This window comes from Bos indicus x Bos taurus, chromosome 28 (assembly GCF_003369695.1).
Source record: "Bos indicus x Bos taurus breed Angus x Brahman F1 hybrid chromosome 28, Bos_hybrid_MaternalHap_v2.0, whole genome shotgun sequence".
NCBI classification, from domain to species: Eukaryota; Metazoa; Chordata; class Mammalia; order Artiodactyla; family Bovidae; genus Bos; species Bos indicus x Bos taurus.
In genome coordinates this window covers 18,412,563-18,440,469 of record NC_040103.1, presented here as the reverse complement: position 1 = coordinate 18,440,469, position 27,907 = coordinate 18,412,563, and the positions used below count along the sequence as shown (strand labels likewise).

Here is a 27,907-nt window from a genome sequence, read left to right as displayed (position 1 = left end):
TTAGTCATAAATATAGTTTTATTATTATAATATTTTATAATCTAAAAACCTTTATTTAAAATCCAGGAACAAATATTCCAACTTCCATACAACAAAATGACCCTGCAGAATACCGGAAAACAGTGTCTAAGTAGTCTGAACTTTTCAGTTAAGAATCTGTAACCTAGTTTTGGGAAAAGAGAATGAAAGCAGGTTGAAACAAAGACTTCCTCCTTACAAAACAAATAATAAAATTAGATCCATTCTTCAGTTTAAACTCTAACATGTTTTCCTAGAAAACTTTGGTGATTTCTGAAAAAGACCAACTCTGAGGTTGACTACCCATGAGCACAAAGAATGCATTTAAAAATAACACTCAAGTGGGACATGGCACAAGGCTCAGCCCATGGCAGGTAAATGGGATATCCCTTAGAATGAGGGGGCTCGCATGTTTCAAAACCAAATTTATGTCTCTAAGGAAGCACAATATACATAATGCATTTCCTTATATAAGGATCAGAATTTAGTTGCAACTTAAAAAAAGTTTAATATAATAAACCTTAAAATCATTTGTCTTGTATAATGTACACAGAGTAGATAGGGCATTACGGTGCTTTCTGAAGATCACTGGGTACCACTGTCAGAGAGAGCTGTCATGCCCTCAAGGCATATTAAATGAAAACTGAAAACGTAAGTTACATTAAATAAAATGGGAAAAAAATCTGGCTTATACTACCTTTAAAAGCAAACTACTGTCATTACACACACACATTATGGGACAAAGAGCATGCAATACAACAAACCAGTCAAATTTTTAGTATGTAAAAGGTAAGTGCAATCATGGTATAAACATCAATAATAAATAACCTTGGAAGAGGTTAATTCTCCAAATAAACAGTTATTTTAACATTACAGTTTTTACCGTGTCATCCTAACAGTGATATTCACAGCAATGTTTTTTACCACTTGATAGCTGCCTATACACCACGTGAAGGGCCTATCCCCATGAGTTGAAAGTCAAGTGAAGATTCAAAAATCAACATTTTCACTATGATAGGCTCAAAGTATTTGTATAAATTACACTTTTCAATTTACTGGCATTTTACGTAATTGTTTTGTTACCTATTTTTAATGCACTGCTAATCTGATGCTTATTGCAGTAACAATCATAATCCTACTAATGTTAATTAGGTTAAGCTTTAATTTCTAAAATCAGAGAATTCAATTTACATGAACATATATAGTTTAAAAATCACCCACCACAAACATACACCTTTTTCATGAGTATTTAAAAATAAATTATTAATATACTTGACATATACATTTTGTATTTGTTATATATATATTATATGTATATAGTTGTGGACATAACTGTTCTTGTTTCCAAAGGAATGTCAGCACTTATAAACTCTGCGGGAGACCTGATGATATTGCTAAATTTTAAAAACTAACACAGAAATTTATTCTTGAAGAAAACTATAAAGCAGGAGGTTCATGACAGATGGTTCTTTATGGAAACAAAGGCCATTTTAGGGAGGCAGAGAGGGGAGGATGATTTCAGATTCTGGATCCCACATGCACTGTTTATTTCGGAAATCACTTTAGAAAGCCATATACAACAAATACATCAGGTACTCGGCTGAAAGGTAAGAACGTGTGTTTTAGTCATAAAATGGCACAGAAGCAGCAAGAGATGGAAAAGTCAGGCCAGCAAGGAGAAAGTCATGCCTATAGCTGACAGAGAGGCTGCTAATAAACCACCTCTCCCCCCCACCACCCGGGGGAGCAGGTCTTAGGAAAGAGCTGAGTAACATCTGTGGTGTCTCCTGGGTGGGTCTCAATGCACTAACTGGGTAGTCCACTGGTATCTAACCTTTCTGACCCTGAACTGCCGACGGGTGCTGAGCATAAGGGTTTTACTGTCCTCCCCAACCTCAGCAGTATAAGCAGCTATTAAGATAGAGGCTGGCAGCACAGTCTTAGAGTGCAGAATACTCAGCCAAGGAAGAAAGCAGAGAGGCACCAAAATAAGAATGAACATGCATCCAGAGAAACAAAAAACCTGAATCGAACAAACTGGAAAACAGTCTGTCGAGATGACAACTGAAGTCTAATGGGATGAGTTCTTGAAGCAACCCAAAAACTGGAATCTCGATTAACCAGAATTTTCAGGGAAACAAGAAGCTTTATTTTGGAGGCTCCCAAATTAACTGACAGTGAGGTTAAAAACAAAAATATTTTTATTTCATAGAATTTTACTGGGCCAATTATTTTAAGAGCTGGAGCTAGCTTCATTTTACTAAAACTTTGGAATAAGACTGATTTCATTATTTTAAAAACAATTCTGTAATCTGCCTCCTGCTTCCAAAAGGGACTTGTAAAAAAGCCTGGTTCACCAAGATTCCCATTTGTTAAATTCTGGTTAATCCAGGTCAATGCCCACATTGACATGAAATATGTTTTATAATGCAGTATGTCCAAAAGGACACTACTGATGCCCCTAGAACACAATTCCCAAAGCCCAGTGCTGTGGTCCAGAACCACCCACCGTTTTAGATGATGTTCACAATGGCTGTCGGCTTTTTTTTGGCCATTTTGGGTCTGATGTTGCCTTTCCGGCCAAACCCCAGAGGCTCCCCTTTCTTTGCTGGTCTGCAGAGTTCTCTTGGCGACTCGGTCTGCTCATGCAGGGACTTAGCGGGCTGCATGCTGGCTCTGTCATCCTTGGCTTTTTTCATCCTTCCCTTTGGATGGAAATGGGTCTTGAGATCAGGGTGGTTATACACAGAATGCAGGTGCCCTCGGCTTCTACAGATGATTGTGGGAGGAGGTAGATAAGCAGAAAGATTAAGTCTTTAATAGAATAAAAACTACTCATGGCACAATCACTTCTACGTGCTAAGGTGGCAGTAATGCTCCAGTAAAACAAGTAATATATTGTATACTGATACTTTTCCTTCCACATTGATACGATGGCCTTCATGAAAATGATCTCATGATACTAAATTCCCAGGGAGATATTACTAGTCTTATTTACCAGTGATAGAACCTGAGGCATAGAAAACCTAAATGACTATTGAGGGTAACAAACAGCGGTCTATGGAGAAGATGAGACCAGAACCTAAACCTTTTGACTATTTAAGTGACTTCTAGGGGATTCAAACAAATCTGTAGTACAGCTATCATAAAGTATATGATTCACAGTATAAATTTATGTATAAAATATATATATATATATCAGTGTGCACACTACATTAATAGCACTATAGGGTTACTATGACTACACGATAGCACAATACGAGAAAGTTCTATTACACAATACTTTAAAAAGACTCCTGTAGTACTATCATACTGCCATATACTCATAGACCATTAGCATAAAAGTCACATCCACATTTTTAGAAAGGTAAATAAGCAGGTAAATTTTCACCTGAAGCTCTCAAATACATTTATATTATAGATACCATAAAAAGTGTAACAGGAAGGCATGTCATGCAAACATTAATCAAATGGTCTAAGTATAAAAAGATATACATACAGGCATTTGGGCTTCCTATTTGAGGAGATATCTGTAAGCTGAAGGAAAACAAGACAAAATATTACTTTCACTTAAAGGTTGGGTTTGGTTTTATAAAAATCCTCCTTATGTTTTTGAGAAACTGTATTCCCATTAAGGAAGCCAGTGACTGTTATCAGGAGCACAGCCCATGGCACCATCCATCACTGCAGTGAACAAGAACAGTTCGTGCTCAGCTCTGCTTACTCAGGAAGCCTCTGTGGCTCCCTGTTCTGAGAATTCCAAGAAGCCAGTATCAGCAGATCTCAAAAATTTCAAAAAGTTAAACAGCCCCTCAAGAGAACAACATTTGAAGAAACATGTTTTTAAAAACTGGAATGATGTGCCATTATTTCTTGATTGATTCAAGCTGTATTTGCAGCTAATTTACACAGCTATGACTGGTCACAGTGTATCAACTAAAGGGAAAATTGGCACAGATTTATTTATTGCCTAAAATACATCATTTCTAAAATGAGAGCACACAAAAACCCAACTCCACAACTGTCCTGAGGCCATCTATCATTGAGATAATTTTCCACTCTCATTGAAATATCTGCATGCACTTTTGTGGCTGGGCTCAGAATACCATTTGCAGAATAAATTGATAATTATCATTTTGTGTTCCAGATGTCACCAAACACTTTATAGGCAAGTGTATTTTCAGTGTATTCCCAAGCTTCAGTTCCCAACCTCCCGCATGCAGCCTTCAACTAAAAGAAGTGCTGTCACATTAATAGGCAGATTGACAGAAGAAGAAGGTGACAAAGAGAATGTGGAGAAAGGGCCATCCTGGCTCAGGATGGCCAACATCCACCCCTGCTATACTCAAGTCACCCAAAAAGCCAAGCCTGACAGAACAGGATCTTCCTCCAAGTTTTCTGTATGCAGCTTAAGCCGTAGACAGCAGCAAATCAGAAAGGGTTCTTAAACAGACTTCTTGGTGGCCAAGAAGGTGAGATAGAATTCCTGCCTTCTGCCTTGGGACACAATTGAATGTCACATTATTGCCAACCCTGTCCACGCTGGCTGGGTTTGGCATGGGATTAGTAAATTTGAACAGCAAAAGGCACCTTCCTTGCATGAGGGTCCTGAGGTCTTGTAATATACAAAGAAGGCCCCAGCAAACACCAGACTGGCAGCTTCTGGGAACTCTGGAGGCATCAGCATTTCTACTCTCTTTCCTCCAGTCCGCCCATACTCCCTGCTCCAATCAGTTGGGCTCCTTGAATGGATTCAGTGTCTCTATAAACTGTAAAAACTTACAGGGTTTTTCTTCCTTTAAATACTTCCCCACTTAAAAAAATCATTGTTATAGAGATATAACAAAATGTTTTCAACTTTATGTGTGTATGTAAACACATAATGTGATGATTTGCTGCATATGGGTACATAATTCCCTTTGGAATTTTATTCAAAAGTGTGTGTGTGTGTGTGTGTGTGTGTGTGTGTGTGTGCGTGCATGCACATGCGTTTGCGCATGCCCGCACATACACACACACACATGTTCCCTTACTGGGGAAAAGGCCAACAGTGATCTGACGGATTATGAGGTTTGTGGGTAGAGGTGGTGCCTGTGATAACGAATTTCCTCTGCTCTCCTCCCTGTGAACACAAGAGGCCAGTGTTCCTTCTGGATCCACAGCTGTAGGCAGATGGAAACGCTCTTCCCACTCAGTCAATCCACCTACCTCCATTTTTTCCTGGTCCAACTACTCTGTCTTTTTCTTTAGGGAGAGAAGGGTATGACAATAGGTATCAAGAGAGGCCCTGGTCAACATTTCTGGTTGAAAAAAATATAAATAACCTTGTACTGAGAGCCAATCTAAGTACTTCTAAAGCACAAACATGGTGTCTCAGGATATGACAGCTTTTGGGAAACTGGAAACCTAGCCCTCCTCCAACTTTCCTCTCTGTATATACCCAACTTTTTAGGCCAAAACCATGAATTTGTTCTTGACTCCTCAGTTTCCCTCACCAGCTAAATCTAATCCTTCATCCAGGCCAACTGGTCCTGTTAATTCTCCTCCAAGAACATACCCTATACCTTTTATTTCTACTTTGGCTCTATCTGAGCTGCTGTCCCCTCTCACCAGCCACAACATAACCCATGTCTTATTCTTGCATCCCTCCATCAGTTCCTCCAGAGCGGCACAGTGGTTCTGCTAAAACATAGATCATCTCCTACTTAAAACCTTCCAATGGTTTTTCCCTACGTGTGATGGAACAGATCCACACTCCTTATACGACCAAGAAGCTCCTGCCTGATCTGGACCCCTCCTGCCTTTCCAACTTATCTCCCGCCACTCAAATGTGCCAAGCTTATTCCCTCCTGAGGCAGCTGCACTTTCTATTTCTCTGCCTAGAATGCTCCACTTCCAAATTTTCCAGAACTGCCTCCTTGCCATTTAGGTCACAGTGCAAATGCTGCCTTCTCAGCGGGGCTTTTCTCGAAAGCTTTTTGCTAAAGCTAAAGTGACCATCTCAAACGTGTCATCTTACTTTTTTCTTCATAGTAGTTATTCACTATACGGAATTATCTTCCTTATGTGTTTGCTTATTGTGTGTCCCTCCTCCCTGAGACCAGGGACCTCATCGATCTCGTTCACAGCAGTTTCATCAGCACCCAGTAAGCTCTGCGTCCCCAATAAATACGGTAAATGAATTACTGCTAGCACTAATTTAGCAACCTGCAGGAAATAAATGCAATGCTTAAAATAAGATTATCCAAGCTATTTCATGACCTTCTATTTGAGCAGGTCTGTGAGTAATTCTGGCAGATGGTATATTAGGTCACTTTGTGTCTAATTCGACAGCATGTTTCAGAGCATACAGACAAATTATCTGAGTAAGCACATTGCATTTTTAGAAATCAGCCAGGTGAAAAAGAACATAAATGCTCAAGGGGATTAATGCCGAAACATTATTTCAGAAAAGGCGCTAATTGTGAGGGGGAAGGAAATTTTTCTAGTGCACAAAAGAATCTTAAAGCTAGAAAGAATAGAGGTACACATCAATCTAAAGATGTCATTACTCTCTGGAGGGGTAATGAGAAAAAGAGGGAGGAGGAGAGAGGGAGGGAGGGAGGCAGGGAAGAAGGGAGATGAAGAGGCAGTGTTGTTTCTGCAGAGCAGCCTTGGTGGAAATGGGGAGAGCCGGCCAGGCTGGGGATGGCATTACCCACGGTTCTGGAGGAGGGAGTTTAGGTGCCGGGAGTTGAAATTTCTGCTCCATCCTGGGGTGCACCCGGGCAAGAAGCTCTCCCAGGCACAGCTGAGGCTCCAGAGGCCTGCACCTTCTCTAAGCTGAACCAAACAGGTTACTACAGATATGACCCATGGCTTATCCTGCTAAAAGCGTCCAAGTTCTTCCATGGCCAGACTGAGTAGTTAGATTACATCAAAGACATGGTAAATGTATTTTATTATGTAAAATAGACTAAGTTAAAAGGAAAAATGATTTTAGGATTCGTAGACTGTCTCATAACATGGCACATTATGGCCCAAAGTAGAGTTGAGAGGACTATACGTGAAAACAGGGAAAACCACATCTGCCCATTCTTTCAGAAATCAAACATCTCATCCTTGACACCTCTCAGGGCGATGTGTCCTCCCTCCAAAAGTCAGCTTACCTCGCTACAGCCTGATCATGCCCTGCTTACAGACATCTCTCATTTCTAAATTCCCACTCAGTCTCAACTGTATTTTATTTGACTTGAATTAAATTCTTTCCTATGTGGATTAAATCTGAAAAAGGCAGATGGTGTCATGTTTGGGACATAAAGAACAAAAACATAAATATTTACTATTACATGTCCTACCATATTTGTATGTACATGTATACATATATACATATATTTATGTGTACATGTGTGCATATATACATTATGTGTACCTACACACACGTATAGGAGAAGGCAATGGCACACCACTCCAGTATTCTTGCCTGGAAAATCCCATGGACGGAGGAGCCTGGTAGGCTGCAGTCCATGGGGTCGCTAAGAGTTGGACACGACTAAGCGACTTCACTTTCACTTTTCACTTTCATGCATTGGAGAGGGAACTGGCAACCCACTCCAGTGTTCTTGCCTGGAGAATCCCAGGGACAGGGGAGCCTGGTGGGCTGCCGTCTATGGGGTCACACAGAGTTGGACACGACTGAAGTGACTTAGCAGCAGCACACACACATATAATTTTATATCTATACATTTGACTACAAGAGCTGGGAGCTGTTTGACTTTTGATTATATGATAAAGCAGGTAAGAACTAATGATTGGCTATGTCTTTTAAAAGGTGTTCAGTTTCCAAGCTGGAAAAGTAAAGTGAGCAGAGGAAGTGAACACAGAAATACAAATAAAGGCAAGAACTAATGGGCTTCCTTTCTCTCTCCTTGCCTTCTATTATTTTTCTCTTTCTTTAAGAACTTCTTAATTTTGTACAATAAAAATTTATACATTTCGTAGCTCTGCGTTACTTATAAGCCTAAGTACTGAAAATATTATGGCTACATTTTAATTTTAGAACTCCTAACCACCAAAGTCAGGTGATGATCAGAGAATCTGAGAAGTTTAAAGCCTTATAGAGCATCTAGTCCAACTACTTCATTTTATAGAAGAATGATGGGCCCAGGAAGACTGTCTCACCCAGTCAGAAGCAGGGTGGGAATGATCTAGAAGCCAGGCGGGCTCACCTCACATCTGGTCTCCATGATCTCATGCCACACCTCACTCCTGAGAGAGGGCAAAGTGGAAGGAAGAGGCAGGGAAGAGCTCAGAGTGTCCCTCTGTCTATGACTGGACTTGTAGTTTCCCAAGGAGGTGACTAGGGAGCCAAGGAGGGGAATAAAGCTTCCTTCTCAGGAGACCACAGACACCCACCCAGAAAATAACAAATACGTCAGGTAGCTAAAACTGTTTTGATGACAGTTACGGAAAGCTCATAGGCATAACACACTGACTTCCTTCCAATCTACTTTGTTCTCAACCGCTTGCACAGTTGCTTGCACAGGGGCTTGCACAACTGCACAGCTGTAAGGCTGAGTAAATGTTACTACAGTAAGCACTGTGTAAGTCTTCATTTCTTCCCTTCCTCCTTGTCTCTGTACTTTCCTGCTATCTGTGTCTCTCCCTCTGGTCTTCCTTCTTTATCCACCTGCCTTTCATTTCATTCCTTCTTTGTTTATTTAATCATGTTTCCTGTTAAATCTTGGCTTCCAGACTGCTCAGCCTAAATTTTTCAATCAACCAACAGACACCTTACTAATCTTTTCCTCATTTCAGGGTTAGTAAAAGAATCTTTTTAAATCTTCTGAGAAGATGGTAAGCATAAATAGAATTCAATTGATAATGAAAATGTTATAAATAAACCACTTTAGGTTTTCAAAAATCCATTCTTTGGCTTTGTTGTTTATACCATCAAGGAAACTGTATGGGCGGTAAATGTGACCACCCACATCCCTCATCTGAAGTGTGCTTATTTGTAAACCACCCACCTCCCACCCACCCTCCAAAGAGTCCAGGCAACCTTGATCAAGCCACTTATGAGAGTTGGACCTTCATCTATACTCAGGGTTCTCATTTGGGCTCTGGGGGTTTAAGTCCCTGCAACCATATATAAAATCATATGCAAAATCCTATTATAGAATACCATTTGGGAATTTTGCTTAGTCTTTTTAAAAATCTATTTAAAGAATCTTTCACCTAGAGAGAATACCAACAAGTGTTTTCCTTCCTATTAAGGGGGGAAAAAGTGATTAAATCTTTCGCTAACTAAGAAGCATGAAAGTTTTCAGACGATTCCTTGACGAGCTCAAAAACAGGATAATACTAATAACTTCCTATCCACCTGACACATGATTGGGACAGATGATTTCTTTGGATACTTCAAACTGTTACGCTGCAACATAAACGTATTTCTACCACCTCAGCCTGGTGTGGAGTTGGAGGTGAAGAACTGGAGACCAGGCATCCAGGGTCTCACTTACTCCCAAGTGTCCTAGACTCACCTGTTCACTTCCGCGACACAGGTGTGGCTGGGGCCATGCTTTCAAATGATGCCTAGGAAATTCCTGCAAGTCATTCCTCAGCACCCTTTTCTTCTGTCCTTGACCCCACCTGTCGCATCACAACCCTCACGCCGGGCCTGCAGGACTCACCGCGTGCTCTCGGGGGTCCCCGCAGGGGCCGGCCCCCTGCCGGCTGTGGTAGTACTCCAGCTGCTTTTCCGCTAGCTCGACCCGGTGCAGCAGATTCTCTATGAAGTCCTGCAGCCGAGCTTTTCCTTGAACCTCCTTCTCAGCTGCTGTTTCCAGGAAATGGTTGAACGTAACCACCTCTCTGCAAGGCAAAAATGTCAGAACACAAAATGGAGAACTGAGACAGGAATTCATTCATTCAGTGAATATTTACCGAGAGCCTACCCTGTCAGGCACCGCCCTATGTAGTATGGCCGTGTGTGTTGTGCTCAGTCACTTCAGCTGTGTCTGACTCTTTGCGACCCCATGGACCACAGCCCGTCAGGCCCCCCTGTCTATGGGATTTTTTCAGCAAGAATACTGGAGTGGGTTGTGAATTCATTCATTCAACTCATATTTACTGAGAGCCTACTATGTGTCAGGCACTGCCCTACATGGTATGGCCATAGCCATGATAAAAGACATAAAATTACATTTTAGTGATTGCATTGAGAGGTTACATTTTAGTAGAAGATAGTCACTATAAAATAAACATATGTGTCAGTTGGTGATTAGTGCTAAGGAGGAAATGGAAACTGGGTGTAAGGGGACAAAGACTGACAGAGGAAGGAAAGGAGTAAGTGATACTGTAGACAGCAAAGACATCCACCTTTTGGATGGGGCAGCATTTGAATGGACACCAGGAAGCAAGCACAGCCGTGAAGACAGCTGGGAAGAGCAAGCCGGGTCCTTGGCGGGAACATGCAGAATGGTCTCAGGTACAGAGCAGAGCGGGGAAGGGCGGATCAGCTGAGGCCGGGACCAGGTAGGGTCTCCCAGGTCAGCATGAGGACTCCAGATTTTATTATGAGACGGGAAACCACTGGCCGCTTCTGAGAAAAGTTCTGTCCTGTATTTTAAAAGTCTGGCTATTAGGGAAGAAAAGACTACAGGTAGGGAAGTATGGAAGCAAGGTGCCACACTGAGCACCAGAACATATAAAATAGTCTATGTCTGATAGTATATTTTGAGCTAAGAATAAAACAGTCCAAGAACTGCCATCTTGAGTAGATCCAAGGTATGTTGAGGAAGCTACTATAGCTGACATAGGAGAAGCAACCTGCAGGCTGCCCCTCCCTAAACAGTTGAGCAAAATACCTTCATCTACATAATTCATTGTGATTCACAAATCCAGAAAAATTTTAATAACTGTATTACTACTTTATATCTTATTTCTAATGCAAGTATGAAAATAATACTTCCCTGAGTTACAACTAAATAAGTTGTTTATTAAAAATTCGAACACATTAAATATATAAGGAAAATATCACCTAAAATCCCATTATCCCAAGACCATCACCATTTACATTTGGTAATCGTCCTCACAAACATCTCTACAAATACACACACACACTAGTCAGCACCAACAGTAGGTACACAGTATCACAATTCTCTTATTTGATTTGCCTCACGCAATAACAAATCATGATCTTTCTGGCCATCCTCTTTGTATGTTTTGTCACACCCATTGGAGCAAATGACTTCAATAATTTCATTACCTGTTGGATACAATATTTATGTGTCTTTGAACTCTCAACCTTCAAGGAGTGGTCCCTCATTTTTCTGGCCATGTTCTACTCACGCAGAACCAAGATTCTAAAGAATCTGATCATTGTCCCCTAAACCTCTTTCATTTTAGATGAACAAATCCTATTTTTTTTTTAAATCTAACCTCAGGCATTTGTTCTAGATAGTCAATTAAATTCTATTCCTTCTCTGAATCTTCTCGGCCTCTACTTGATTTTTATTTTCTGCTAAGCTCCATAATTTCTTGAGAGTACAACTTCATGGATGTTCAGCTCAGGAAGTTGGTGGTGACTTCCAACTCCTTTATTCTGTACAACTAGTCAGGTGGCCACTTTTACAATTAGTAATGATTTTTCTCTCACAAATATATTACATTATATTTTGCCATACTGAAAAGTTTCTGACACTTCCTACACAGTCAAGCATCTCTGCAAAACTTTCACAATTATATATTTATACAAACAGAAAAGAGACTGGTTCTAACAATGATTCACTCCAAAAAACTGCTCATCAAACTTGTTCTAGTTTCCTATCCAGATCAAATATAAACTCAGAGCCCATAAGAATTCCATTATCTTTCAGTAGCTAAGAAGTATTCACATATAAGAAGTAAGAGTCCTTTTGGAAAGTTCTCTTTTGTAATTAAGTTCCAATTCTATTTCCAGATGTTTCCCATGAGCCCTGAATATAAGATGTACACTTTCAAAGCTGTTCAAGCCACAGAGAGACGCCAATTTTCAAGTTCTGCTGTCATTTGCCTTTGCTCTGCCTCCTAGGTGAGTCACAAAACCCATAACCAGCAGCAAAACAGTGAGGGTCCATCCAGGTGTCACATGCAGCCCTGTCATGGTCCTTAGTTATAGTAGAGAACCTTTGGATGGAACATCTTCATACGGCTCAAAAGCACCACCAAAAACAAAGCCCAGGAAATGGCTACTCCTTCCTCTTTCCAAAATCACGGCTTCAATTTATGTGGAATCAAGCCCGTAATAAAGAGACCTCTAGAAAGAGAGTGATATTCAGGATAACCGACTCTTGAAGCATCTCCACACTGGTACTTAAAGGAGAAACAACCAGAAACCCACAACCCTCTTGCCCACCAAAACCAAAAACGTAGAAAAAAGAGCCAGTGTATTTTTTCAGTTTATTTTGGTTTAAATATTTACTATATTTATCTCATTACAGAAGTATTTCACTTTATTATGAGAAATATAAAAAGTGATCTATGGAAGACCCAACTGAGCAGAAGCTCAATCACCTTTTCACTGTAACTCCACCATTCAATACATGACACATAATACTCAATAAATATTTATCGTAATCAATGTTTAAAAAGGACAAAGAAGAAACAAAATGTGACCCATAGTCCCATAACCCAGAGGTCACTACTGTCAAGATTCTGGTGTACTTTTTCCAGTCTTTTTTTTTTTTTTTTCCTGTGCATATTTACTATTCTTGGGCTCTCAGGCTATACAGTTTAGAGTATAAGACATCAGTATTTGACAGCTTAATCCCACAGGATCAACATCTCAAAAGCAAGAAAACAAATCTGAATGCACTGCAGCTTATGATTGCGGCTGTATTTTTACATCATGTGATGTTTTATAACTGGTTCCATATGAAACTTTTTTATTTCATATAAAGTTTTTAAAACATTAATGCCACTAGTTGATTATGTAGTGTTATGTCATGTTGTAAAAAAGAAGCATCTTTTTCTAACCTCCCTCATCCAATTATCTTGTGCCCTAAAGCTAAGACATTAATACCCTTTTTTCCAAAGAACCTGGCATCAATACTAACCTAATTTCAGTTTATGGATGTTTCACATCAACTAAGAAAAAAAAAAAAAACCAGTGATGATTTAATTCTAAAAGAGAAGTTACACGAGAAAAGGGCTGGAGAAGTTCATCATACTGAGACTGTGTTTGGGTATCTGTATTAGATAAAAACAGGAATAAAAGCTGGTGATTAACAGTGGAATAATATGTGTGCACATATTCACATCCCCCTTTTCACATCCTGTTCAGTCTGGATTAACAATATCCAGAAACACCTATTTCCCCAAGGAATCTTGTGAACTTCCTGAATGAAAGAGAAAGAGCTTTAACTACTTTGCATTTGTGCTTTTTAAAATAATTATACTCCTAACAGTAAAATATCCATTCAAAGTGCAAGGCAGACCAATGGATTTCAATGGAGGGGAGGAGGAAATGTTTGTTCACTGGTGTGGTTTCAGATTCCACACTGCAATTAACCTTTGAGAAACTACCAATTGTCAAGCTTTGGCACAGTATCAGAGCAGAATAGCCACCATTCTCTAAAAGGCTATTAACGTACCTCTCCACTTTCCTACTACCTATCTGTGTGAGACTAGATTTCCTTCAGCTACTTCAACCAAAACAACAAATTTGCAACAGATTAAAGGCAGAACTAAGGAAGTTCAGCTGCCTCCTGTTAAGCCAGACATTAAAAGTATTTCCAAAATTTCGAAAACAAAACCATTCTTTTCACTAAATTGTTTTTGGGAAAATTGTTCTTTTTTGAAATATTTTCATTGTGTTAAACAAGTAATGGATTTAATATTGTTATTTTTATATGAATTAATAACTATCCTTTTTACTTCACTAAATTTTAATTTTTAATATACTAAACCTTGATAGATAAAACCTCCACAGAGAAAAGTTTCTTGGGGTCCTCAGATTTTTTAGGAGTGTAGGGGGAACTAAAGCCAAAGAGTTTGAGAACTGCTGCCATACCATGTACAGTTCAGTTCAGTTCAGTCGCTCAGTCATATCCGACTCTTTGCGACCCCATGGACTGAAGAACGCCAGGCCTCCCTGTCCGTCACCAACTCCCGGAGTTTACTCAAACTCCTGTTCATTGAGTCAGTGATACCATCCAACCATCTCATCCTCAGTCATCCCCTTCTCCTCCTACCTTCAAACTTTCCCAGCATCAGGGTCTTTTCAAAAGACTCAGCTCTTTGCATCATGTGGCCAAAGTATTGGAGTTTCAGCTTCAACATCAGTCCTTCCAATGAATATTCAGGACGGATTTCCTTTAGGATTGACTGGTTGGATCTCCATGCAGTCCAAGGGACTCTCAAGAGTCTTCTCCAACACCACAGTTCAAAAGCATCAATTCTTCGGTGCTCAGCTTTCTTTATAGCCCAACTCTCACATCCATACATGACTACTGGAAAAACCATTGCTTTGACTAGATGCACCTTTCTTGGCAAAGTAATGTGTCTGCTTTTTAATATGCTGTCCAGGTTGGTCATAACTTTTCTTCCAAGGAGTAACAGTCTTTTTATTTCATGGCTGCAGTCATCATCTGCAGTGATTTTGGAGCCCCCCAAAATAAAGTCTCACTGTTTCCACTGTTTATCCATCTATTTGCCATGAAGTGATGGGACTGGATGCCATGATTTTTGTTTTCTGAATGTTGAGCTTTAAGCCAACTTTTTCAACCTCCTCTTTCACTATCATCAAGAGGCTCTTTAGTTCTTCACTTTCTGCCATAAGGGTGGTGTCATCTGCATATCTGAGGTTATTGATATTTCTCCCAGCAATCTTGATTCCAGCTTGTGCTTCATCCAGCCCAGCGTTTCTCATGATGTACTCTGCATAGAATTTAAATAAGCAGGGTGACAATATACAGCCTTGACGTACTCCTTTTCCTATTTGGAACTAGTTCATTGATCCATGTCCAGCTCTAACTGTTGCTTCCTGACCTGCATACAGATTTCTCAAGAGGCAGGTCAGGTGGTCTGGTATTCAGAATTTTCCACAGTTTATTGTGATCCACATAGTCAAAGGCTTTGGCATAGTCAATAAAGCAGACATAGATGTTTTTCTGGAACTCTCTTGCTTTTTCCATGATGCAGCAGATGTTGGCAATATGATCTCTGTTCTCTTCCTTTTCTAAAACCAGCTTGAACATCTGGAAGTTCATGGTTCACGTATTGTTGAAGCCTGGCTTGGAGAATTTTGAGCATTACTTTACTAGTGTATGAGATGAGTGCAATTGTGTGGTAGTTTGAGCATTCTTTGGCATTGCCTTTCTTTGGGATTGGAATGAAAACTGACCTTTCCCAGTCCTGTGGCCACTGCTGAGTTTTCCAAATTTGCTGGCATATTGAGTGCAACACTTTCACAGCATTATCTTTTAGGATTTGAAATAGCTCAACTGGAATTCTATCACCTCCACTAGCTTTGTTGGTAGTGAGGCTTCATAAGGCCCACTTGACTTCACATTCCAGGATGTCTGGCTCTAGGTCAGTGATCACACCATCGTGATTATCTTGGTCGTGAAGATCTTTTTTGTACAGTTCTTCTGTGTTCTTGCCGCCTCTTCTTAATATCCTCTGCTTCTGTTAGGTCCATACCATTTCTGTCCTTTACTGAGCCCATCTTTGCATGAAATATTCTCTTGCTATCTCGAATTTTCTTGAAGAGATCTCTAGTCTTTCCCATTCTATCATTTTCTTCTATTTCTCTGCACTGATCACTGAGGAAGGGTTTCTTATCTCTCCTTGCTATTCTTTGGAACTCTGCATTCAGATGCTTATATCTTTCCTTTTCTCCTTTGCTTTTCACTTCTCTTCTTTTCACAGCTATTTGTAAGGCCTCCTCAAACAACCATTTTGCCTTTTTGCATTTCTTTTTCTTGGGGATGGTCTTGATCCCTGTCACCTGTACAATGTCATAAACCTCTGTCCATAGTTCATCAGGCACTCTGTCTATCAGATCTAGTCCCTTAAATCTACTTCTCACTTCACTGTATAATCATTAAGGATTTGTTTTAGGTCATACCTGAATGGTCTAGTGGTTTTCCCTGCTTTCTTCAATTTAAGCCTGAATTTGGCAATACCATGTACAGTGCATGCTAAGTCACTTCACTCGTGTCCGACTCTTTGCGACCCTATGGACTGTAGCCCACCAGGCTCTTATGTCCACTGGAATTCTCCAGGCAAGAGTACTGGAGTGGGTTACCATTTCCTTCTCCAGCAGACCTTCCCAATCGAGGGACTGACCCTGCATCTCTTACGTCTCCTGCATTGGCAGGTGGGTTCTTTACTACTAGAGCCACCTGGGAAGCCCTACCATATACACAGAGATCCTAAATCTCAGAACTCAGATGAGGGTGGACAACACAGGCTAGAACCCTGTACAGTGCAGCCAGAATCCCTAAATTTATTTACTCCACTATTCAGTAACTCAGCAAACATTTACTGAATGCTACCAGGTTTGGGATTAGTGCAATAGCACTTATGAACCAGTGGCCGTCCTCATGAAGCTTACTGTCTAACCCAAGGGTCAGCCAACTTTTTCTGTAAAGGGCCAGGAAGTAAATATTTTAACCTCTGCAGTTCATATGGTCTCTGTTGCAAGTATTCAAGTCTGCCTAGCACAAAAGAGCCACAGAGGCTGTGTAACAATAAAACTTCATTTATGGACACTGAATTTTGAATTTCATATAATTTTCAAATGTCATGAATTATTATTTGCCTTTTGAATTTTTTTCAAGCATTCAAAAAAAAAAAAAACCAAACTATTCTTAGCACAGGGGCTCCACAAAAGCAGGTGGTGGGCTGGATCCAGCTGTGGTAAGGCAAACTCCCCACAGAGTAGGGACGCAGACATTAAAAGAAACAAACATGAAGTTACAAAGCTGAATGTGACTAAGAAAAAGAGTAACAACATGATGCTATCAGAAAGCGGAGTAAAAGACGTGTGGTTTTAAGTTCTCAATACTGACTCAGAATACAGTGCAAAGGTGGAAGGCAGATGAGAAGATAAGGGCAAACCTGAAATTCAACCCAGGTGTGGGTGCAGACCAGCTCTGGGAAAATTAACTGATTCTAAGCTGCTTCCAGCCCTATTTTTGACTTATTATTTATTTTTTTTAAAGGTTAAATATGATTGAAATCAAGGTTTTAAGCTTCAGCGGAGAATACTTTTATTTAAAGCAATATCTGATACTAAAGGAAAAAGATACCAGTATACAGTACAAGAAACTGGCCTGAAGCTCGTTATCATGCTGAATGATTTGCAGACCTAGAAATCTGTCAGTATCCTGAGATGCACAGGTATACAGAAAAAGTCTAGAAGGAGGCATGAAGGGAAAAAGCCCCTTCAGTACAAAATTTTATTTAGAAAGAAATATCTGTTCACTCATGCACTCATTCATTTGCAGGATAGCTATAAGCTCTAAAACATAGGTCATACTTCATTTTATTACAGAATGAATCCCTTCAGTTACTTCTTCAGAAGTAGGTTACTACTACTACTACTAAGTCACTTTAGTCCTGTCCAACTCTGTGCGACCCCATAGACAGCAGCCCACCCGGCTCCTCCGTCCCTGGGATTCTCCAGGCAAGAACACTGGAGTGGGTTGCCATTGCCTTCTCCAATGCATGAAAATGAAAAGTGAAAGTGAAGTCGCTCAGTCGTGTCCAACTCTCAGCGACCCCATAGACTGCAGCCTTCCAGGCTCCTCCGTCCATGGGATTTTCCAGGCAAGAGTACTGGAGTGGGGTGCCATTGCCTTCTCCGTCAGAAGTAGGTTACAGACAGGTTAATTTCAGAAAAATCAAAGATACACTGTCTAGAAGCAGGTGGAGAGACAGAGGGAAATGCATGTGAACGCTCCGTGGTGTTCACTGCGGTTTTACACTGGCAGTGAACCGTGCATTGTTACTGAGGGACGGCACACTGATCATATCACCCACTGTAATCTACTGTCAACAAACCACTTCCAGCTTTCACGGCCATCCTGTGAGCCTTCGGTTCACCTCGGGCCTCATCAAGGCACATCACCTCCTCTCTGCTCCAGCATTAGTTCACTCCCCTCAGCCTCCAAGCCAGATGCTTACTTCTGCACACGCTGTTCCCTCCACCAGGGTCCCTTCACAAGCCCCCTCTTAATGATCCTTCTAGCCTCAGGCTCCCAACAGGCCGGCCCCTAGACGTGGGCGAGGCGATCTGCTGTGTTCTCCTGTAGAACCTGGTAGCCTGCCACACCACACTCCAGGGACTAGTGTGCCATCGACACCATCAACCACAAAACCAGGGACTTCGGGGTCCTGGCCTGCCTCTTCACTGCGACTCCCACAGCCCCTAGCATGACACCAGAACACATCAGGGTCTCCACAAACTTCTGCTGAATGCGTGAAATGTGTTATTAATAACTCCATCTTTAGTCAAAAATCTTGAACTGACTAAAAGATTCTGAGGTTTGTTTGTCTCTTTTGCCAGACAATTATTGGGCCATAAAACAAGTAAGTGACCTACAACAAAGGTACCTGCTACAGAAATAGAGGTGGGATCTAAAATTGATGCCTCTTTTCTATTCTTAAACAACACTTTAACAGCTTCCATCCCAAGGGCAAAGCTCTACCCCGTTATTTAAATTTCATTTTGCATTACTGATTTATGAACCTCTTCAGAGTATACGAAACGGTAAAAATACCCCTGGTTAAAAATAGCCTAGCTATTGATCACAGAGCACCTCAGACAGACTGTAATGTCACCCATGAGGCAAATCCTAAAACTAGAGCCAACCGCCTCCGAGTGCTGGAAGCCTGGCTGCTCACTCAGAGCTCGGGGTCAGCTCCTGTGTCCCTGGAGGGGCCCACAAAGTGGAATCCACACCTGCTACACGTCAGGAGCCACATCACACTTCCACTCGGGTCAGCCCTTTGCCTCATCTTTCTTTCATGACCTCCTGGAACACACCAAAAAGAATACAATTCTAATTAAGGACTTAAAAAAAAAATAAGAAGAAAATCAAATTATTCTTATTTGCTCTAAATAGATCAAAACCACATCCTAAGCCCCTCAGTCCAGACAGAGAGGGTGGAAGGGGAAGGGAGGACGGACATGAGAGAGACACATAAGGGGCTCCACAAATTTCTGCTGAATGCATGAAATGTGTTATTAATAACTCCATCTTTAGTCAAAAATCTGTAACTGACTAAAAGATTCTGAGGTTTCTTTGTCTCTTTTTCCAGACAAGTACTGAGGCATAAAACAAGTAAGTGACCTACAACAAAGGTACCTACTACAGAAATAGAGGTGGGATCTCTTTTACAAAATTTGAAAATTTTGGGGGGGGGTCTCCAAATTTTATCAGAGATCTAAGAGGGCATGTTTGACATCCTGTTTTTTCCTACATTAGTCTGTAAGTCTGCACGGAGCACAGCCTGCATAGGGAGGACTCCATTCAAATAAATGCATTAAAACATGCAGCAGACACCTCGCTGTTCCACTGAACTCTCCATCTAAAGTGAATTTTCTAAGCCTGCTTCCTAGCTATGGGTCAGTCTGGAGACCAAGTTGCCCGCTCACTGCTTTAGTTGATCAAAGATGGGAAAGTGGGTTCAGTTGTGCAAAGGAAGTTACCAAGTCAAACTTGTCTTTCAAAGGACAGCATTCGACAGCCAGCTCTGGATAGAAACCTAAATGGACATTCCTAGCTCAAGCCACCCCTGGGATGTCTCTTTTAACACACCCCTCATGATGTTTAATGTCTGACTTATCTGCTCATCTACTCCTGTCATAGAAGCAGGAACTGGACTCCTTTGGTTATCACTGTATGACCAGAACCCAGAACAGTACCTGGCACTCAGTAGGCACTCAATAAAGAGTTGTCTTCTGGCTGACACCAGCCTGGGAACAGGACAAATGATGAAGGAAGAAAGTGAAGGTCATATCTATGGCAGCTTGCAAGGGAGGAGTATGGAACGACATGGAACTACAAAGAGTCCCCCTCACTGCCATCCAAGGCTGGCAGTGGCACATACTCCACCCTGACTGGGCATGAACATCTAGAGGGCCACGTTCACAGCCCTTGTTGGAAGCTAGAAGTCCTGAGCTGGTGTTCCAGAAGCTTCATATCATAACTATACTGATGATGCCGCCATTCCCCATTTCCCAACACTTCTGATGCTAAATGATGTCACCATGCCAGGCCTCTCAACACAGCAGAGAAGTAAGCCCATTCCAAAACAGGCCAGATTTGGTATTACCTAAGTCTTGATGCTCTGGGCAAATAACCCATTTTCAAAAGTCTGGCTGAGTGAATTAATGGAAAAGGCACTCAGCAAAGAGACAAGAAATTCGGGTTCCCATTTCAGGTTTGTTACTAAATTTTTGTCCCTGTCATTCTACTGTTTCAGGCGTTATTTCTGACATGTGTAAAATGAACATGGTTTCTTTCCAGAACGGAAAGTACACAGTGCCCTCGGGGTTCATCTCTAATAGTCACCTCTCTGATGTCCTTCAATGTCACTGTCCTCTGACTACCAGTGCAAATCCCACCTTTCCTCCTCACTCTTCAGTGCGGCCTCAACACAAGGGAAAACCCTTTCTCTAATGTTCATCAACTTGAAACCATGGTTTGTATTTAAGCAGTGAGTTTGAACATGGGTATGACTTATTCTTCCTATGTAGTGTGGAAGCTTCTTAGGGAAAAGGACCAAGAATGTTATGCGTTCCCCCCGCCCCCACACCACACACACACCTAGCACAGCGCTGGGCACATCACAGGTGCTCGGGCAGGGCTTTCCAACCTTGCCAGCACCTGAGTATGCAAGTAAATTTAGGATTACTGCTACTACATTGATGTCCTCTGAACCCCAGGTAACCAAATCGGCCAGGAGTCAGCTACAATCCAATCCATGTCTATCTTTCTAATTAAGGGATACCCTACTGCAAGGCTGGCCAGGGTCGATTTACCTGATCATGGACAGTGCTACCTACAAGCTCTAAATATTCTGGGACAAGTAAATACAGTATCTGTTTGCATAAGACTTGTAAAATTGCACAGACTGAAAACAGTGGGCAGTTTCTTTCTTGGATGTGCACTCCAAAAACAGAGATACCTCTCTGTGGAGGTACAATGAGACTCGCTCAGAAGTACAAAACTCTGCCAATTCAAACAATCTCTTACACAGCATATAGATGACTTCTATATCCAAGCTGGTTCAGCCTATAGATGGCCTCAAGGCAGAATCAGCCCTTAAGTCTTTTATTTCAGTATGAAGAAAAGGATTTTTTTTTTTTTTTTACTTCAGCCATGCTGCACGGCTTGTGAGATCTTAGTTCCCAAACACAGACCAGAGATGGAATTGTGCCCTGTGCAGTGGAAGTCCGGTGTTTTAACCACTGGACTACCAGGTAAGTCCCAAAAAGGATTTTAAAGTTGAGGGGGAAATCCATAATCAAGAGAACCTCATGAGAATGTCAAAATACTAGAAGTCTGCTTATTTTTTAAACCAAATCTACCATCTGTATCTTAAAGGGTCCCCAGAGTTTAAGTCAATTTCAAATGGGACTGTAACAACCTACTTTTTCTCACAAATGAGCCTCGAGAGCTGAGGAGATGTGGGTTCGATCCCTGGGTTGGGAAGATTTCCTTGAAGGAGGACATGGCAACCTACTCCAGTATTCTGAGCTGGGAAATCCTATGGACAGAGGAGCCTGGCAGGCTATAGTCCATGAGGTTGCGAGAGTTGGAGACTTAGTGAACAAACAATAACAACAACAAACAGGAGAGCACAGCTCCTGATGTGTTTGTTGGGCAGGCAGGGCCTTCCGTACCTGAAAGGTCACCTCTTTTCTCTGGTGGAAGCCACAGCACTGGGAGGGAGTGGTGAGGGGGGAAGGAGCGTGGCTGAGCCAGGCTCATCTGGTCAGTCACCCTGGCATGACAAATGGACAGCTGGCCTGCTCTGCTCCCCACCCTGGGGTGGGGGTGGGGCTAGCTCTAGCCACCGAGGCCGCTGGCTACAGTCGCTCTCTCAGACCAAGGGCTCCACTGTCCTTCCTGGAAAGAACACTCTTTCAGTCCTATTTTATGTACAGAAAGAGTGATTATTTGAGGCATGAATACAGAAATTAATGGGACAGGCCAAATGAATGCGTAACAAAATGAAGACTTTGTTTATCTTATGTTTAAAAGTTTAAGGCAGTTTCACTACATTTTCACTTAAAGTGGTTTTTGTTCCGTTTTTGTCACTGCTGTTTTTCCCCTGGTAGTCCAAAAATGTCATACTAAAACTCAACTCATAATTTATCCTTAGGTATACACCCCAAAATGTGAACAAAGATATATGTACACGGACATTAACTGAGACATTACTTTTTAATACCAGGAAAATGGAACAAAACCCAGGTACTCCTCAGTAGCAAACAGATTAGAACAGTATGTGTCATGATTCCACTGGGAAAACACAGTAACTCTATACGTGCACATAAAGTACCTATGACTGTATGCATGCGGGGAAGGTCCATAAGGATATCCACTGACCTAAACAGTGGCTGTCTCCAGAGAATGGGGAGGGGGATACCTGAAGAGGAGGGAGGACTTTAACACATACAATTTTGCCCTGTTAAATCTTATTTTTACGAATATATTTAGTTTTCTAATTGGTCCTCTGGTAACAGCACTGGATTAACCATATATAACATATTATCACTGCTGATTCATGCGTGGCCCACTTTTATTGAAGTTATTTGACCAGTGATTTTTCTAATAATAAAGCACCCTCGAACACAAAATGAAAGTTAGATCCTTGACAATAACCTGCTGCTGCTAAGTCACTTCAGTCGTGTCCGACTCTGTGTGACCCCATAGACGGCAGCCCACCAGGCTCCCCCGTCCATGGGATTCTCCAGGCAAGAACACTGGAGTGGGTTGCCATTTCCTTCTCCAGTGTTTTGATATTTGGCAAAACTAATACAAGTATGTAAAGTTTAAAAATAAAATAAAATTAAAAAAAAAAAAAAAGAAAGTGAAAAGTGAAAGTGAAGTCGCTCAGTCGGGTCCAACCCTCAGCGACCCCATGGACTGCAGCCTTCCAGGCTCCTCTGCCCATGGGATTTTCCAGGCAGGAGTACTGGAGTGGGGTGCCATTGCCTTCTCCGACAATCACCCAGATCTAACCATATGCTCCTCCCTACCATCGTATTGTTTCCCATGCTCCAGGCAGCCACCACCCCAAAGCCCATCTCCCTTATTACTTCTGTACTTAATAAATAAAACATGACAAATAAATAAATGCACACAATTAATTTGGTTGCCTTTTAAACTGACTGCTCTTCCACCAAACAGAAATGTCACAAATTTAGCTCCACGCTCTTCTCTGCACGTAAAGCAAGGCCATCTGCCGTTTCCTCAGTGGTGCGGTGTTACTCACCCTTGTGCTACAGCAAGTCAAGGCACTAACTTCCCACCAGGAAATACCAAGAGCCAAGAGCGAGACATTTTTCAAAGGAGATCATTTCCATAGGAGTAAAGTAAATCAGTGGCTGATTCAAATCTGTCCTCACCACATGATTTAAAAAAAGTATCTAGTTGAGCAGTGCAGGCTTTTTCTCCAGGCAGGCGGTAAGCATTTAGTAATAGCAAGTGATGATCTCTTTAATACATAGGATTTCTCAGCCTCTTACCAAGTGGAGGAAGCTTTAATTACTACATTTTAAGAGACAACACCAGATAGAAGAGTGCCAGAGGACAAAGAAAGCATGAAATTAAGTCAATCTGTATAGCACACCTCAAATTATTTGAAAACCTTCCTTTTAGGCTGTTTCAGTCAATCAATTTTTACTTCCTTTGGTTCTATGAATTCTGAGCCTCCACTTAAAATTAAACCCAACATTCTGCATTTGGGATATAACACTGCATTGTTACATATACTTTTCTAGTTTGAGATGAATCCATACTTATTGATAAGGAAATGCTTTTCCAAGTATGATAATTTTTAAACTAACAGCTTCTCCAATCACCTGTAATTTGTAAAACCAGCGTCAACTCTGCAAGCAGGCATGACTAAGTCTAATATTTTACAAAAAGAAAATTCTCAAACTTAAATCATAAAAGTATGGCAATCTCAGATGCTTCCTCTGGGTTTCCTAATGTCTGCTTCTTTGAAATAAAAATTATTATTAATAGATTCTCAGCTACTAATATTTAATTAACACAGACAGGTAATACAAAATGGCTAAGAAGCAAAAATTATTTATATTTAGACCATATTGGAGAAGGAAATGGCAACCCACTCCAGTGTTCTTGTCTGGAGAATCCCAGGGATGGGGGAGCTTGGTAGGCTGCCATCTATGGGGTCGCACAGAGTCGGACACGACTGAAGCGACTTAGCAGCAACAGCAGACTATATTTTTATATTTGAATAAGACAACATCTCATGTTCTTGATTTTATTACATGGAGTTGTCAATAAGACAGGGTGCCCAGCACTCCCTTTCTGCCTTCCCATTCAACTCAACACCCCTATCCCCCCACCCCCTACTCCCCTCACACACACACACACACACACACACATACACCAGGAATGGATCCCACCATGGACAGAGGACACTTGTAGTAGACATTTGTAATGTCTACAGTTTCTAAGGTGAGAAGGAATACGATATTTCAACTTTCAGGTTGCTGAGCTGGAGGCCATAGCAGAGACGGTAAACTGTACTAAAAGTCTTGAGTCTCCCACATTCAACTATATCAATGGGAGACTGCAGCAAGGTACCTGCAAGCAATTAAAACCAAACTATGCTTCACACTTGAGTGTAACGTGGGAGTGGGTGGGAAGTGTCTAAAGCAAGGGGGTTAGCATCCATTTTCAACGCCACTTACTCTTCTTTCCTGAGAAGCTCCTCTTCGGATTCCGTCAGGCGTTGCCTCAGGGCTGCGATCATCTCCACGGCCACATCCACCTGTCTGTTCAGGGCTCGCTCTCGTCTCTGAACTTCCTGCTTCTTCTGCGTCAGTTGCACAAATGCCGCCCGAACTTCCAACAGTTCAGCAGTTTTCTGGGCCAGTTCTTTGGTGAGTTTATCAATCCTCTTCTCTATGGTCCTGTCCACAGCCTCGACCATCCGACTGAACTTTTCTCTGACATGTGCCTCGAAAGCTGCTTTGGTGTCTGGGGCAGGAAGGCCTGGACTGGCCCTCGGGGCATCCGGCGAGTCTGCACGTAGGTCTACTGTAGTGTAGGTTTGCACATACGACACAGGCCTCTCTGCCACCATCTCGAATGGCTTCCTGTCCTTGGAGTGTTCGTGCGAAATACTATACAAGTTAACATAGCTCGGTTTCTGCTTTACTATGTTGCCACAGCTCTGCAATTTTCCCTGTTTTGGGGGTTCGGAGGAAGTGACCAGGTCTGTGTCTTTGAGGGATGGAAAGAGGCTGCATTTTGTCAAGAGGGTTCTCTCCTGGTAGCTGTGACTAAATTCCAGATGGGCCCTCAACGAGGACAGGCTTCTAAATCTGGTATGGTCCCCACACCTCGGGCAACGGAAGGGCAGGCACACAGCGACATTCTCAAAGGACTCCTGCCAGGGGTATCTGCTTTCCTCAAAGGCCTTCTGTTGCATTACTCTAAAAGTTCCTGGGCAGGGAAGAATAAAACAAGTAGTTTGCATGTCTGTTTAAAAAAATACTACTGAAATGAGCTGATCTCCATGGGGACAGAGGCTTTGAAATTCCAAATTACTTTTACATATAATAACTAATTAAAATTAAAACGTATAATCCACGGGCCAAATCCAACAACATTCCACTCATTTCCATATTGTCTACTGCTGCTTTGCGCTAAAGGATGGAGGTGAATAGTTGAGATGGAGGCCCTATAGCAGGCTAATTCAAAATACTTTCTACTTGGTCTTTACAGAAAAAGTCTGCCAACCCCTACTTAAAGATAAAAAAGATGGTTATCACTCCCTTTTCACAGATGAGGAAACTGGAGCAAGGAGGTAAAGCAATTAATCCAAGGCCAAAAGGAAGTGTCAGATTCCCACACGGAATTCAACTTTCCTGCCCTCCTGAATTTAGTACAGTCACTGCAAAAACACACACTATTTTACTGAGGACCCTGATAAACATGAAAAAAAAAAGAGAGAGAGAGAGAGAGAAACTCATATGAATTGTCAAAACAGGTCCTAAGACAGCAAACTCAGCAACCTTTCTCAAATATAGGAAAAGTATCACTCAAACTAGTGCAGTGGCATTAAGCACACTATCAGCTGAAAAATTTTCAATCTGAGATTTCTGCCCTTAATTTTAAAATTATTGCTGTGATGATTTAAATCAAAGTGTTATCGTAATAATGCTGCTCCCCTAATACTCCAGATTTACTGAAATCTGGAAACCCAATGTATCAAAATACTAAGTGGGGCCACAGATAAGGTTTTACTAAAACAGAGTGTTCTGGATGGATTTGTCTCGACTCTGATCCTGTTTTAACATGACGACCTCTAGGGTGGCCCAAGTTTGAACCATGTAGGTAACAGCATAACTCTTAGTAAAGGGAAGTTCTTATTTCCTCGTAGAAATTTATTTTCTTAACCCTAGCAACAGATGACTGTTAGCAGCCCAATTCTGCCAGCAGGGCATATCTAGTCCCTCCAGGAATGGTTTCTTAAATATAAGTAATAAGCACGGGACCCCAAAGGGAGGGAGCCAAGGGTCTTGGCTAAAAAGTACTATTATTGGGCCCTCAACCTCTTTGAAAACAGAGGTGCCAGTGGTCCCCGCACAGTAGACAAAGCTTCCATGTTAATAAGCCTCTGCCCCCAAAGAGGGGAACCTCTTCCTGTGCTACAGCAAGCTGTTTAAACACGCGTGTTCTGGGGACAGGAGGCCAACTCTGGCCGAAAACGCAGGCCAGACGTGAAAGAAGGGGTACCAGAATTCCAGGGAGCAATGGGGAAGGAATGGCATCCCCGGATGGGGAAACCCGTGCTGATGCACCCCGGGAGTGCGCCAGCTTTCAAGGGCCCAGCGGGGGCCCCAGTTCACAGGGTTGGCAGACAAGCCCTAATTTCCTCTGCCTTAAGCGGGGCAGGCTGGAAATGAGTGTGCCTCAGGGGTCCCGGCTCTCCCCACCCCAGCTCCTCTGCGTGCCAGCCCGGCGGTGCCAGAGTGGATACGTGCGCACACGAGTGCCCGCAGGCGAGGGCCGAGATGCCTAGCTCCCCGCCGTGGTGCGGGACGGGACCTGCTGCCCAGCCCGGACGGCCCCCTCTGCCGCGCCCCCTGGGCCGGGCCGCGGGCGCAGATGCCCACTTACCCGACTTGTTGCTGCAGCTGCTGCTGCTGCCACGACGGTGCTACTGCTGCGGGAACGAAGCGGTTTTCAGCAGAGCCGTAAATCAGGCTGAGCGGGCCTGCTCTCACCCCCCGCGCACCCCCGCGCCGGGACCAAAGCGGCTTCCAGGGCGGAGCGTGGCGCGTGCCAGCTGGGGCGGCGTGCGCGGTTGCCGGGACCCCGCGCGCGGAGAGAGCTTTCGCCTCGGGGGTCCCGGACCGCCGTGGTCCCGCGGGGGACACCCCAGCTCTTCCCGGCTGCCGAGAGCACCGTCTGCCCTCTCCCAGCCGCGGAGCGGGATGGGGCTCAGGATTCCACTGACATCACCGGCAGAGGTGCCGGGATCTCTCCCCGCTCCGGGGGAGGAAGGGGGAAAGCGTGCCAGCCTCTGAAGCGCTGCGCTTTCTGCAGGCCCTGGCAGGGTTTGTTTGGACTTTACAGTTATCGGGGAGCGGGAGAGTGTGCGTCAGGATGAAGCACGGCCGGGCATCTTCTTTGAAAATCTG

General features: G+C 42.5%; 1 protein-coding gene across 1 annotated transcript; it reads right to left on the bottom strand.

Moving 5' to 3' along the window:
- ZNF365 (zinc finger protein 365) lies at positions 1-27,901 on the bottom strand. Its single transcript, XM_027530624.1, has 5 exons — positions 27,384-27,901; positions 24,947-25,703; positions 9,690-9,870; positions 3,518-3,555; positions 1-2,787 (listed from the first exon to the last, which is right to left on the bottom strand). The coding sequence occupies exons 2-5, from the start codon at positions 25,687-25,689 to the stop codon at positions 2,532-2,534; spliced, it is 1,218 nt and encodes a 405-aa protein (XP_027386425.1). The 5' UTR covers positions 25,690-25,703; positions 27,384-27,901; the 3' UTR covers positions 1-2,531.
- Positions 27,902-27,907: the final 6 nt, after the last annotated feature.